Here is a 13,737-nt window from a genome sequence, read left to right as displayed (position 1 = left end):
CCAGTGCTCTTAACTGCTGAGCCATCTCGCCAGCCTGGCAAATTATTATTATTATTTTGGTTTTTCAAGACAGGGTTTCTCTGTGTAGCCCCGGCTGTCCTGGAACTCACTCTGTAGACCAAGCTGGCCTTGCACTCAAAAGATCCTGTTTCTCAAAAGTAACAATAGAGGCCTGTTCTCTGTAACTAACCTTATCATATGTAATTACTTTGGAGGAGTAGATGAATGGTGTTAGACCTTTTGACCTTACTACTTGACACTGTCATCTACAAACAAGTTGGGTTCATTCATAACTATCCTGGGGCCGGGCTATCCTGGGGCCGGGCGATGGTGGCGCACGCCTTTAATCCCAGCACTCGGGGAGGCAGAGGCAGGCAGATCTCTGTGAGTTCAAGACCAGCCTGGTCTACAGAGCTAGTTCCAGGACAGGCTCCAAAGCCACAGAGAAAAAAAATTAACTATCCTGGGATGCAGACAACCTTTGGGCCACAGGTTGGACACACCTGGCTAAATACAAAATGTGCTTACTATCAGAATTAAAGGTTCTGTTCCATTGTGTTCCTTGTCTCGGGGCTAATTTTCATATGAATGTTAATAAAGTTGAGAATCACCAGAATAACTCCAGTACACACACACACACACACACACACACACACACACACACACGGGTTCTGTGCAGGGTAGGTTTAGTCCTACTTCCCATTTCCATTATGAATTGAGAATGAGAGAAGAAGGGGCTGGAGAGATGGCTCAGCTGTTAAGAGTGTTGCTTTTGTAGAGGCTCCTGATTTAGTTCCTAGGACCCACATGGGCCATAACTCCAGTTTCAAGGGATCCAGCACTGTCTTATGAATTTTTAGGGCACAGGCTCTTCCATGGCACATATACATACATGTAGAACAACCATGAATAAAATTTATATTAATTAAAAAGATGGGAAAATTTAAAAGCTGTAGTGCTGTATGGCTCCAAAGCTGTGCTTACTTTGCTTATGAGCTAGATTATTATTAAAATAGTGAAAGGCCAGATGTGGTCTTTGCAGGGGCATGTGTTTCCATTTTTCTTCTGTGGCAGGTTGTGTGGTAACCATGTGTTTCACTTTGCCCTTTGTTTTCTTTGTGTGCACACTTGAGGTCAGAGGGCATCTTTCTGGAGTAGTTTTCTCTCCACCGTGCTGGTTCGTGGTGAAACTTGGGTTGTCAGGCTTGGCAGCAAGCACCTTTACAAACGTTGTATTCCTATCTGCAGTGTGAGAGCTAAGATTTATTTTTATTTTTAACTGTTTGTGTGTGCGTGTGAGTGCAGGTGTCCTTGGAGGCCAGAAGAGGGTGTCAGATCTTCTGGAGCTGGCGTTAGAGGTGGTTGTGTGGGTGCTGGGAACTGAACTCAGGACCTCTGAAAAAGCAGCAGATGATGGGGGGGGGGGGCGTGTGCACCTTTTAATCCCCACACTCAAGAGGCAGAGGCAGGCCTGGTCTCTGAGTTCAGGACAGCCAAGACTACACTGAGAAACCCTGCCTTGAAAAACCAAAAACCAAACAAACAAACAAAAAAAGGCAGCAAATGGTTTTAGCCGCCAGCCACAGCCCTAGCCCCTTATTGTGTTTCATTTGCATTAATACGTTGGGTTCTTTGTGCATTTGATTGAAATGCTGTTCTTTGTTGAGTTTTCCTGCGGAACTGACGTTAATTATATGAAGACTTAAGCCCCAACCAGAGTATGTTTTGTGTTGTCTTCTGTGTGCAATGACAATAATGAAAGGCTTCTAATACCTAACTGAAATATAAGTGGTGATTGACATATGCAAATAACTATAGAAAACACTAATAGAAACATTTTTAATGCCCTATCTCCTTTGCCTAAGATGGATGATACCATTAATCTCTAAACCTGTTCCAAATGCTCAGTTGTTCATTTGCTTTTCTTTTTTTCTGACTTTGTTGTGATAACCACTAAGTCCAGTCCAGCTGCTATGGTATCATGTAGCTGTACTTCAAGTGTTGTGTTTTGTTTTTAATTTTATCTTTATTTTATGGGTGCTTTGTCTGGTGCCTGTGCAGGCCAGAAAAGGGCAGCAGATGTCCTGGGACTGGAGTTAGAGATGGTTGTGAGCCACCGTGTGGGCTCTGGGAATAGGACTCGGGTCCTTTTGAACAGCAGCCAGTGTCTCTCCAGCCCTCTCGAGTGTTTTGTGTTTCTCAGTCACACCTGTGTCCTCGTACAGTATTTTCCATTTCTTTCTACATTCTGTGAGGAGTCATCTGCCAAAAAAAACGTTTAGAGAGATAGAAGACCCATTAAAAAGCCAAGTGAAATAAATACTGGCTCACGGACACTCAGATATCACATAAACTGTAAAAGGAGGAAGTGTGATTTATTTTGCATAATGATTAGTTAAAACTTAGGAGAATTTTCGTGTGTGTGTAAACTCCTTGCCAAATAAAACACTTGACAAAAATTAGAAGTGGTAACTTAATTGTTGGATTAATCTATTAACTGTCATCTCTTATGTAGGAGACAACATTTCAGTTAAGGCCTCTTCCTTAATGGAAATAATGCATTTTTCTGTGACCATTTCCTCTAAGAAATCTAAACGATATACCACCATACTACAGCCATCACCCCCACCCCCACCCCTGGCACCACAGCCATCGCCCCCTCCCCCTGGCACCACAGCCATCGCTCCCACCCCCACCCCTGGCACCACAGCCATCGCTCCCACCCCCACCCCTGGCACCACAGCCGTTGCTCCCATTACCATAAGTAAGCACTGTCAGCAGCCTGGGTCCAGTAAGTTCTTCCCATTACTGATCTCCAGTTTCAGCTGGATAAGGTGGTCTGTTCTGAGCTTACTATTTCAAAGTATTGAGTGTTTGTTCCTATAATCTTTACATTTGGAAGGATACTTTGGAAAAATCTTGAGTTCAAAGCCAACCTGTGTTACAAAGCAAGACCTGTCTTTGTTGTGTGTGTGTGTGTGTCTATATATATTTTGTCTGTGTGTATGCTTGCAGGCCAGAAGAGGGCACCAGACCCCATTACAAATGGTTGTGAGCCACCATGTGGTTGCTGGGAATTGAACTCAGGACCTTTGGAAGAGCAGGCAATGCTCTTAACTTCTTAGCCATCTCTCCAGCCCCTTTGTTGTTGTTTTTAGTAGAGGATGGGTTCAGGAGGGGAGGAAAGATGGCTGAAGAATAAAAACAGTGAGAAAACTACTTTTGTTAAAGGAGGCTGTGGTGTCTCATCGAATTTTTTTTTAAATTATGTATACAATACTCTGTCTGCATGTATGCCTGCCGGACAGAAGAGGGCACCAGATCTCATTACAGATGGTTGTGAGCCACCATGTGGTTGCTGGGAATTGAACTCAGGACCTATGGAAAAGCAGTCAATGCTCTTAATCTCTGAGCCATCTCTCCAGCCCCTGTCTCATCGAATTGTAAATTACATTTGTGTCTCAGTGGAGATGGTCTAGGGTTTCTGAGTTAGCCAGTCCCATCTGGTTTGAAGTAGTTTTTCATTTTCTGGAGCAAGCTGTTACTTAGTTTGTTCGGGGCAAAAGAGATGAACCACGTGTGATGACCCACACTTACAGTCCCTACACTTATGAGGTGGAGGCAGAAGTACCTGGAACTCAGAGTCACCCTTAGCTACATAGGGAGTCCAAGAACAGCCTGGATTATGTGCGATTTTGTCTCAAAAAATAAAACCAAAAAAAGTAGATCAACTTAGGGTGTCAACATTTGAGAACCAGGCAGTCAACCTGTCCTGATGTCAATACCTTTAAGGAATTAGATGCTGGAGATTCCAGATGGGGAACTCTATAGTTATCAGAATGTCCATAATTCAGCTAGGGATAAACCCAAACTTGAAAATCATGTGCTGTTTCTTCTTTACATATGCCTCTTTAATCCCAGCCTTTAGGAGACAGAGGCAGGCAGATCGAAGGTCAGGGCCAGCCTGGACCTACTACAGCCAGGGCTACAAGAGACCCTGTCTCAAACAACAAAACAAAAGAGGTGATTTGTAAAAATTTTGAACTTTAAGAGACTATAGTGAACTTCATGAGAAGTGGGGGAAAAATCACAACATGTAAAATCCTTAAATAAAATTTTATCAATTTAGCAGGTTGATGGTAGCACGTCCCTTTAATCCCAGCACTCGGAAGACAGGGAGACAGAGGCTGGTGGATCTCTTGTGAATTTGAGGCCAACCTGGTCTCCAGAGCTAGTTCCAGAACAGCCAGGATTACACAAAGAAACCCTGTTTTGAAAATAAACAAACAAATAAAACATTGGCTTTAAATTTTGCCTGGGACTGAAGAGATCTCGCTGCTCCTGCAGAGGACCTGAGTTTGGTTCCCAGCACCCACATTGGGTGGCTTATGTTCACTTGTAACTCCAACTCCAGGGGATCCAAAACTCCTTCCCTGTATGAGGACCTGCACATCTGTTGTGTGTACTCATACAGACCCATAAATAGAAATAACTCTTAAGGGGCAGGCAAGATGGTGCCGTGGTTAAGACCACTAACAACCCTTTTGGAGGACCTGAATTCAGTCACCTGTACCCACACCAGGTGGCTCACAACCACCTGTAACTCCAGTTCCTGGGATGTCTCCTTCTATCCTCTGTGGGCACCACGTGCACATGTACAACCACTCCCCCACATACATAATTGGAAATTAAACAGAAAACCTTAAAAATAAAAATTACATACACAAAATAGTAGAACAACTACTAGCATTACTTGTATTGATGTACACCTTAGTCCCAGCATTTTTTATTTAATGTATTTTTTTTAAAAGGTGTCAGGATGGCCTTCAAGAAGCAAAGTTGACCTGTAACTTTAGGCTTTGTTTCATAAAGCTGGATGTGGTGGTGGACACCTAAAACCCCAGCCCTGTTGAGACTAGGCAGGAGAATCAAGAGTTCAAGGCCAGTCTAGACTGTAATGTAAGACTACATACCACACTACTCTCTCTCCCACACACATTCTGAAACCTCATATTAGCTCTCCTTGAAGTGATTTTTGAGACTTAAAATGTTTGGCTAAGTGGATAGAAGTAGTTCTCAGAGCTGGAGAGTGATGTGGGAGTGTCATATATTAATCTGTTGATTTCATTGGTTAAGTAATAAACACACTGCTTGGCCTCATAGGTTAAAGTATTGGTGGGAGGAATAAACAGAATAGAATTCTGGGCAGAAGAGGAAGTGAGGTCAGACTCTGCTCTGCTCCCTGAGAGACTCTGCTCTCCAGAGCACAGACACCATGCTCCACTCTCCCAGGATGGACGGAGGCTAGACTCTTCCCGGTAAGCGCACCTTGGGGTGCTTACACACATTATTAGAAATGGGCTAGTCCAGGTGCAAGAATTAGCCTGTAAGGGTTAGAGTTCATGGGCCAAGCAGTTCTTAAATGAATACAGTTTGTGTGTTGTTATTTCTGGCATAAGCTAGCCAAGCGGCCGGGGTGTTGGGGACGCAGCCCCGCTGCTCCTATTTCAACAGTAGAGATGGCTCAGAAGTTAAGAGCACTTGCTCGTTCAGACTGCCCAGGTTGAACTCCCAGCTCCCACATGGTGCCTCACAAGCATCTGAAGCTCCAGTCATAGGGAGCTGACTGACAGTGCACACACATGGTGCATATACATACTTGTACGCAAAGCAGTCATACACATAAAATGAAATTAACTAAATCTTAGAAAAAAGAAGTAGGTCTCTAACAAGCTTAACTAGTTAATAGTAGAGTAAGATTAGATTTTATTGACTTGTACATAAATTTAATGTTTTAGGTCTACCTGCACCCTAAACTTAAAAATTAAGTAAGAAATTAGAAGCTTGGGGATTATGGAAAAACACGTCATTGGAAGGATAGATTTTTTTTTTTCAGTTTTTCAAGACAGGATTTCTCTGTGGCTTTGGAGCCTGTCCTGTAACTAGCTATTGTAGACCAGGCTGGCCTCGAATTCACAGATATCTGCCCCCAGAGAGCTGGGATTAAAGGCGTAGGCCACCACAGCCCGGCTAGGATAGAATTTTTTAAATAAAAAATTTCTTTCATGTGTATGGTGGCTTTACCTGCATGTGTGTATACTCACCAGGTGTGCTTTGGTGCCTATGGAGGTCCTTTGCAAGAGCAGAGCTAACTCTCGACCCAGGAGGATAGAGTTTTGAATATAAGTGACTTTCTAAATAGTTTCAAGCTTCTAGCTGAGTGGTGGTAGCCTTTAATCTCAGCACTCAGGAGGCAGAGGCAGATGGCTCTGTGAGTTCAAGGCTCCTGGTCTACAACCCAGTTCTGGGACAGCCTGAACTGATATACAGAGAAACACTGTTCCCAAAAACAAAACAAAACAAAAGGTGTCAAACATTTTTACGACTTGATTTAGTATGCAGAATGGTAGCAGAGACCCTGAAGTCTTCTAGTTCGGGGGACCATCCTGCCCAGGGACTTAGTGCTTGAGCATGCTGCACTGATTCAATAAATTCAGTTTTTATTCTCTTGCAAAGCTGAAAACTTCTTTTACCCCTAGGTCTTGCAGTTCATTTGAAGAACAGAGGCACATTATAAATAAAATCCAACATTTCCAGCTGCATTCCGTGAGGTAAGTAGAGCATATCACACTAAATCCTCTAAATACTCAACTGTAGTTCAACCCCTACCGTCAAAAGAAAGTTACAGTGTAGTCAGTGTCTGTAGGTCTGCTGCTGACTTGCAGGTGAGATTATTCTGGTGTCATGGTGTAGTTTAGATAGTTTGTACTGTAGGCAGATCTTCTAATAAACTTGTGAAATGAACTTGGATTTGGTTAAAACATTCCCCCTCTCTTTGGGGCTGGAGAGATGGCTCAGCCGTTAAGAGCTCTGGCTGGTCTGCTAGAGGACCTGGTGTCAATTCCCAGCACCCACATGGCAACTTACAACTGTCTGTAACTCCAGTTCCATCCAGTTCCAGGGAATCTGACACCCTCAAACAGATCCAACCACAATGCACAGAAAAAAATAAATCATAAAAAATTTCCTCTTTTCTTTTTAAGAGATTTGTTTATTTATGTGTATGAGTGTTTTGCCTGCGTGTCTTTGCCTTGGAGGCCAGAAGAGGGTGTTGGATCCCATGGAACTGGAATTGCAGGTAGCTAGTTGTGCTTGTAACTCTAACAGGAGTAGCTTTGGCTCCAGCATTCATATCAGGCTGTTCATAACCGCTTGTGTCTCCAGCTTACAGTCTGAATACTCTGAAAAAACGCAGGCACTAGCACATGCACAGACCCATGCATACATGTAATTGAAAATAATAAGAATAAATCCTTTAACATTTTGAATTTAGTGACTAGGTATCCATCCACGTGTCCAAAATAAATAACTAAATAAATAAGTTCCTAGTAACTGTGTTGTTTTTGTCAGGCAAGTATTCTGCCACTGAGCATCATCCTCTGTTTTATTTTTTGTTATTGTTTTTAGTTTTTTGTTTGTTTCTGTTTTTTGTTTTTTGAGACACGGTTTTTTTTTTGGTTTTGGAGCCTGTCCTGGAACTAGCTCTTGTAGACCAGGCTGGCCTCGAACTCACAGAGATCCGCCTGCCTCTGCCTCCCGAGTGCTGGGATTAAAAGCGTGCACCACCACCGCCCGGCTTGTTTCTGGTTTTCAAGACCGGATTTCTCGGTATAGCCTTAGCTGTCCTGAACTCACTTTGTAGAGCAGACTGACCTCAAATTCACAGAGATCTGCCTGCCTCTGCTTCCTGAGTGCTGGGATTAAAGATGTGCACCACCACTGCCCGACTTCATTCAGTTTTGATTTTTTGAGACATTTGCTGTGTGGAACAGGCCGGCCTTGAACTCTTGATTCTCCTGCTCTGTCACCCAAGTGATGAGATTACATTCACTGTAATACCCTACAGTCTTTTTGTTTTTGTTGTGGTGCTGAGGCTAGAACCTAGAGTCATACACTTTAAATGGATCTCTGCGAATGAGCCACACCATGCTGCTCCTGTGCTAGGTGTAAAACAGTCACTAAAGGATGATAGGTGCTCACATTTTTCACTGTTTTCAGTTGAAATTTTAAACTCATATATTTTGGGTTTTCAGATGTACATTTTTATACACAAATTTAATGAGTATAGACACATAATTGGCCTTACTCATTGAGTTAGAGAATATGTTCCTTTCCATGTAATCAAGTGCTGTGTGTCATATCCGTCTCTCTGAGTCCAGAAAAATGGATATTACAAGTCCCCCAACTTCCAAATGCATCACCTACTGGAAAAGAAAAGTGAAATCCGAGTATATGCGGCTTCGGCAGCTCAAACGGCTTCAGGCAAATATGGGTGCGAAGGTAAAAATGGTTCCCAAGAGCAAGATTGTATGCTCTGTGCATGTCTCCAAAGTACAGGCTCTGGGTTTTCTCCTTTGAGACCTGAGTTGACTCTTGATGGTCTCTTCCTTGGCTTTGCTAGGCTTTGTATGTGGCAAATTTTGCAAAGGTTCAAGAAAAAACCCAGATCCTCAATGAAGAATGGAAGAAGCTTCGAGTGCAGCCCGTTCAGCCGATGAAGCCTGTGAGTGGACACCCTTTTCTCAAAAAGGTACTTTGGGCTAAGCTGGCCCTCCTTTCTCCTTGGACATGAAGTTATAAATATAGCTTGAAAATTGACCATTTTGACTGTTGTCCTCCTCGATTCTTGGATATAATTGTGGCTTTTTCATAGAAAAACAAAAATTTACTGTCTGTTGTCCTGGGTGTTGTGTTCAAGCTAGATGACATCCTGTACTTGGTGTATCTAATGTACTTAGATACTAGGAAACGATCGCCTAGGTAATGGAGAGAAGTGTGCTTACCAGAGGGACTGCCGTACTATGAACAAATACATTTGTTTATTTTTTAAATAGTGCATTCTAGCTGGATATAGTGACATATGCTTTCACAACCTATTTCAGGAGATAGAGGCAGGAGAATAAGGAGTTTGAGGCTGTCCTCAGCTACACAGTTAGCTTGAAGTCATCCTGGCTACTGGACAGCCTGTCCTTAAAAGAAAAAAGTAACTGGACAGTGGTGGCGCACGCCTTTAATCCAAGCACTCAGTAGGCAGAAGTAGGTGGAGCTCTGTGAGTTCGAGGCCAGCCTAGTCTATATAAGCAAGTTCTGGAACAGCCAGAGCTACACGGAGAAACCCTATCTTGAAAAACAAACAACCAAAAAGCATTCTAGCTTCTTAAAGAGGTATTACTTTTCATTTTTTATTGCATGTATTTATTTATTTTGCTCACATACGTGTTTGTGTGTGTGCATGTGTTTGTCATCATGCATAAAGGTCAGTTCTCTTCTTCCACATGTGGGTCCTGCCGGTTGAACTTAGGTCACCAATTTGGTGTCAGCTTCTTTACCTAATGAGCCATCTTGACAGCCTGGTAATATTTTTAAGTACAAAACTCCAGTAGTGTAATAAGACCAATGATCCTTCCCTAAACCAGATATGACTCTAATTTGTATACCACTTTGCTTCCCCATGCGAAGGCCCCATCACCTATGCAGCTATATTCAAAATTCAGATCTTTTTAGTAAAAAGTCCTGATCTCACTACCTAGGACTTGAGGGGTCCTTTGGGAGAACCACACTTTGGTTGAAGTGAGCATCTGTTGAGTATGACAAGCATCGGGCTGAACTCTGAGGGACACAGATGTGAATAGGAGGAGACAGCTCCTGCTTTCCACAGGCCGTCAGTTTGAAGGTTCCCTTAGGAGCTACTGCCAACACCCTTTACCAGCTTGGTAGCTTAGAAGAATTTAGAAACATGTCTCGGTGGTTAAGAGCACACACTGCTCATGCAGAGGCCCTGAGTTCACTTCCCAGAACCCACCTTGGTGACTCCCAACCCTTGTAACTTTAGCTCCAGGGATCTGATACTTCTAGTCTCTGCAGACACCCACACTGATTTGCACCCATGTATAGACACACACACTCAAGTACATAATTCAAAATAAATCTAAAAAGATTTAAAAACTCAGCGATGGTAGTGTGACTCAGTAGAGTGCTTGCTTAGGCGTCTGAAACCTAGGATCCCTCTGCATATAACTGGGGTGGGACTCATGTCTGTAATCTTGCACCTTAACAGAGGGAAAAGAAAGAAACCATCAGGATCTTTTTGGAAGGAAGCTACAGTCTCCCCCCCCCCTCTTTTTTTTTTTTTTAACTTTTTCAAGACAGGTTCTCTCTGTGTAACTCTGATTCCTTACCACAATTCACCAGCTCTAAACAGAGTCCCCCGAAGAGTGTAGAAAAGAATCAGAAATGAGCCGCAAATAAGATCACTTTCAGGCTTATTTCTTCTTTCCTATTCCTTGAGTAAACACAGCACAAAAAGTCTGTTTCATAGCCACAATATGAATTTACCACAATTCCCTTCATATAAGAAACTTTGTCTGTCTGTCTGTCTCTCTCTTTCCTCTTCAAGACAGGATTCCCTGTGTAGCTCTGGTTGTTCTGAAACTCAGTCTGTAGACCAGGCTGGCCTCAAACTCAGAGATCCACCTGCCTCTGCCTCTGCCTCCTGAATGCTAGAATTAAAGGCATGTGCCACCATTGCCTGGCTTTACAGGGTTTCTCTTATAGTTTTGTTTTTATTGGTTTTGCTTTGTAGCCTAGCCTGACCTGAAACTCACTGTGTAGCCTAGCCTAACCTCAAACACACAGCAATTCTCCTGCCTCAATGCTGGGATCATAGGCATGGAACCACCACAGCTGGGTCTCATAGGCATGGAGCCCTCAGTGGGTTCACAGCTGATTCTGTTGACTTGGGTGCTTATGTTCCTTCTCTGTGTCACTGCTTTTCTTTCAGTGTACCATAGAGAGCATTTTCCCGGGTTTTGCCAGCCAGAACATGTTGATGAGGTCTCTGAACACTGTTGCGCTGGTTCCCATCATGTATTCCTGGTCCCCTCTCCAGCAGAACTTCATGGTATGTGTTGGAAACACCGTGGCAGTTGTATAAACTGTATTCTCGTTTCATGCTGGTCGGTGTCAGTCTCTTAAGATTGTCGGGCATTCCACAAAGCTTGAACCTCCAGAGCAGAGCATTATTGTAGCTCACTCTAAAATGACATCCGTTCTAGGCCACTGAGAGCCTCAGCAAGTACAGGCACCTGCCACCTGCCTGACAGCCTGAGTTGTATCTCCAGGACCCACGGGGGAAGTAAAGAACTGACTCTTGCAGTTGTCCTTCACCTCCACATATATGTGTCCCACAGCATGCACACTCGCACGTGCACAACACACACAAACACTGCAGGTTGCTCTATCCTGTTAGATTTTGGTGCCCTTTAAAACATACTTTTTGGCTGGGTGTGGTAGCACACACCTTTAGTCCCACCACTTGAGAGGCAGAGGCAGGCAGATCTCTGAGTTTGAGGCCAGCCTGGTCTACAGAGCAAGTTTCAGGAAAACCAGGACTGTTACAGAGAAACCTGCCTCGAAAGAACCAGAAACCAACCAACCAGACAAACAAAAACCTCTGCTGCTTTTTTTGCCTTAATTAACGAGATAAAACAAGACTCCTAATTTTCTTACTACTTTGACCTAACTTTGTAATATTAGTCACAGTTAAATATGGCTGAATCAGACACTTGAGGCTTAAGCAGACTGTCGGCTCTGCTGTTGGAGCAGGTCTTTTGGAATCCTCTAACGTCAAGGTGCTATGAAGGCAGCCAAGAGAACAGAGGTGGCTGTGGGTAATGGTGCCTTCATTCAGTCCTTCATCCTCTCTCCAGCTCCGTTACAGCTCTACAGGAAGGGGGTCTTGTAGAACTTGCCAGTGATTTTACTTGATCCTTGGGGATTTAAGAATGACTGGGTTGGCCCTGGGTGTAACTTAGTGATAGAGTGTGTGCTTAGCTTTGGTGTATGTCTCAGTTCTCTTTTTTAGTATTATTCATTAATATTGATTAAACTGTTTCTTCCCCTGAGAGTACTGTTGTCTTTTTTTGTCTGAGGTTTTGTTGGCAAAACAAAATGGCTAATGTTTAAAGTGCATGGAAAGTCTGTGTCCACAGAGGTTTTTTCCAAAGACTGGGAGGCCAAGAAAGGACAGCCCAGCAAATGTTCCTTTGGATAGGAAAGGAGAGACAGGGTGACTTGCGGCATGACTCAATCTGGTTTTCTGCAGGTGGAAGATGAGACGGTTTTGTGCAATATTCCCTACATGGGTGACGAGGTGAAGGAAGAAGATGAGACTTTCATCGAGGAGCTGATCAATAACTACGATGGCAAAGTTCATGGGGAAGAAGGTAGTGGTGCCGGGGTCGCCGGGGAAGACTTTCCCTGCGTGCTGCCGCCTTTGCTGTGTCACCATCCCTGGGGACGCTTGCTAAAGAACCTTCCAGTGTCAGGATGTGATTTGGGATTAGAACTTCATATTTAAAATCCCAGTTAAATTGCAGAAGGAGCTGGGTCACCAAAAGAATTACCTAGTAATCAGTGGCTAGGAGAGTGTTTATTGAACAAGTGAATTTAATCTTTGACCTTTTCCATGAGCCCAACAGAGGCCATTTTGTTTCTCATTTATTTCCCTTTCTCGGAGACCAGCTTGAACATCTCCTCCGTCATACCACTTTGGTCAGGTATCCTCTGGATTTCTCAGAAATTGACTTAAATACCCTCATTTTATAAAAGCAAAGCATTTGAACTTAATTGTAATTTTTTTTTTCGAGACAGGGTTTTTCCGTAGTTTTTGGTTCCTGTCCCGGAACTAGCTCTTGTAGACCAGACTGGCCTCGAACTCACAGAGATCCGCCTGCCTCTGCCTCCCGAGTGCTGGGATTAAAGGCGAGCGCCACCACCCCCGGCAGTTGTAATTCTTTTGAGATTTATTTTTGTTTTATTTGCCTGTATCTGCACCATGTCATGCAGTGCCCAAGGAGACCAGAAAAAGGCAGTGAATCCCTTGAACTCAAGTTACAGAAGGTTGGGAGCAGCCCTGTGGGTGCTGGGACCTGAGTCCTCTGGGTTGGTCCTCTTAACTTCTGAGGGATTTCTCCAGCCCGCTACTGTAATTCTTTTTAAATTTTGTTTTAAAACATTTATTTTGGGATGCAGTCCACACATACCACAGTATGGGTGTGGAGATCAGAGAGTAGATTTTCTCCTACCATGTGGGCGCTAGGGATTGAGCTCAGGTCATCAGGCTTGGCAGCCTTTACCCAGTGAGCCATCTTGCCAGCTCTTAGTTTTTGGGTTTTTTGTTTTCTGTTTTTCAAGACAGGGTTTCTCTGTAGCTCTGGAGCCTGTCCTGGAACTAGCTCTTGTAGACCAGGCTGGCCTTTACCTCAACAGAGATCTTTCTGCCTCTGCCTCATGAATACTGGGATTAAAGGCGTGCACCACCACCGCCCAGCTGCTAGCTCTTAGTTTTAATTCTAGAAAAGGTCATCAGTGAATAACAAATAGGAAGAGGGTCTGGGCATGGTGGTACAGTAATCCCAGCGACTCAGGAGGCTGGGGCAGGAGGATTACAAATTTGAAGCCTGATTAAGGCTAAGAGAGAAAGTTCAGTGCCAGACTGGGCAACTTAGTGAGACCTTGTCTCAAATCAGAAAAAAAGACTGGCTGTATAGCTCAGTGGTAGAGGGCACGTCGAGCTCGTCCACAGTCCTGAGTTCAGTTCTCGCTACTAAAGATAGAGTGTGACGAGGAGGGACTCCCCGTGAATTTGTCATCCTGTAGCCCTACTGACTCTTGACA

At 43.8% G+C, this 13,737-nt stretch overlaps 1 protein-coding gene across 3 annotated transcripts in view; it reads left to right on the top strand.

The window, feature by feature from the left end:
• Ezh1 (enhancer of zeste 1 polycomb repressive complex 2 subunit) overlaps positions 1-13,737 on the top strand; it is a 37,471-nt gene that overhangs the window by 3,610 nt on the left and 20,124 nt on the right. Inside the window, exons 2-6 of one of the 3 annotated variants that reach the window (XM_050156642.1) lie at positions 6,540-6,611; positions 8,220-8,340; positions 8,462-8,590; positions 10,841-10,960; positions 12,164-12,284. In XM_050156642.1, the coding sequence (XP_050012599.1) occupies positions 8,224-8,340; positions 8,462-8,590; positions 10,841-10,960; positions 12,164-12,284 (487 nt within the window). In that variant the 5' untranslated portion in view covers positions 6,540-6,611; positions 8,220-8,223. Of the gene's footprint in view, positions 1-6,521; positions 6,612-8,219; positions 8,341-8,461; positions 8,591-10,840; positions 10,961-12,163; positions 12,285-13,737 lie in introns of those variants that run through there. The other 2 variants (XM_050156643.1, XM_050156644.1) reach the window with 2 other exon arrangements.

The sequence above is a fragment of the Alexandromys fortis genome, unplaced genomic scaffold (genome assembly GCF_014885135.2).
Source record: "Alexandromys fortis isolate MF-2015 unplaced genomic scaffold, M_Fortis_MF-2015_v1.1 scaffold_31, whole genome shotgun sequence".
Taxonomy (NCBI): domain Eukaryota; kingdom Metazoa; phylum Chordata; class Mammalia; order Rodentia; family Cricetidae; genus Alexandromys; species Alexandromys fortis.
Note: the sequence above shows the minus strand (reverse complement) of the source record. Positions and strands in the feature narration are given on the sequence as shown.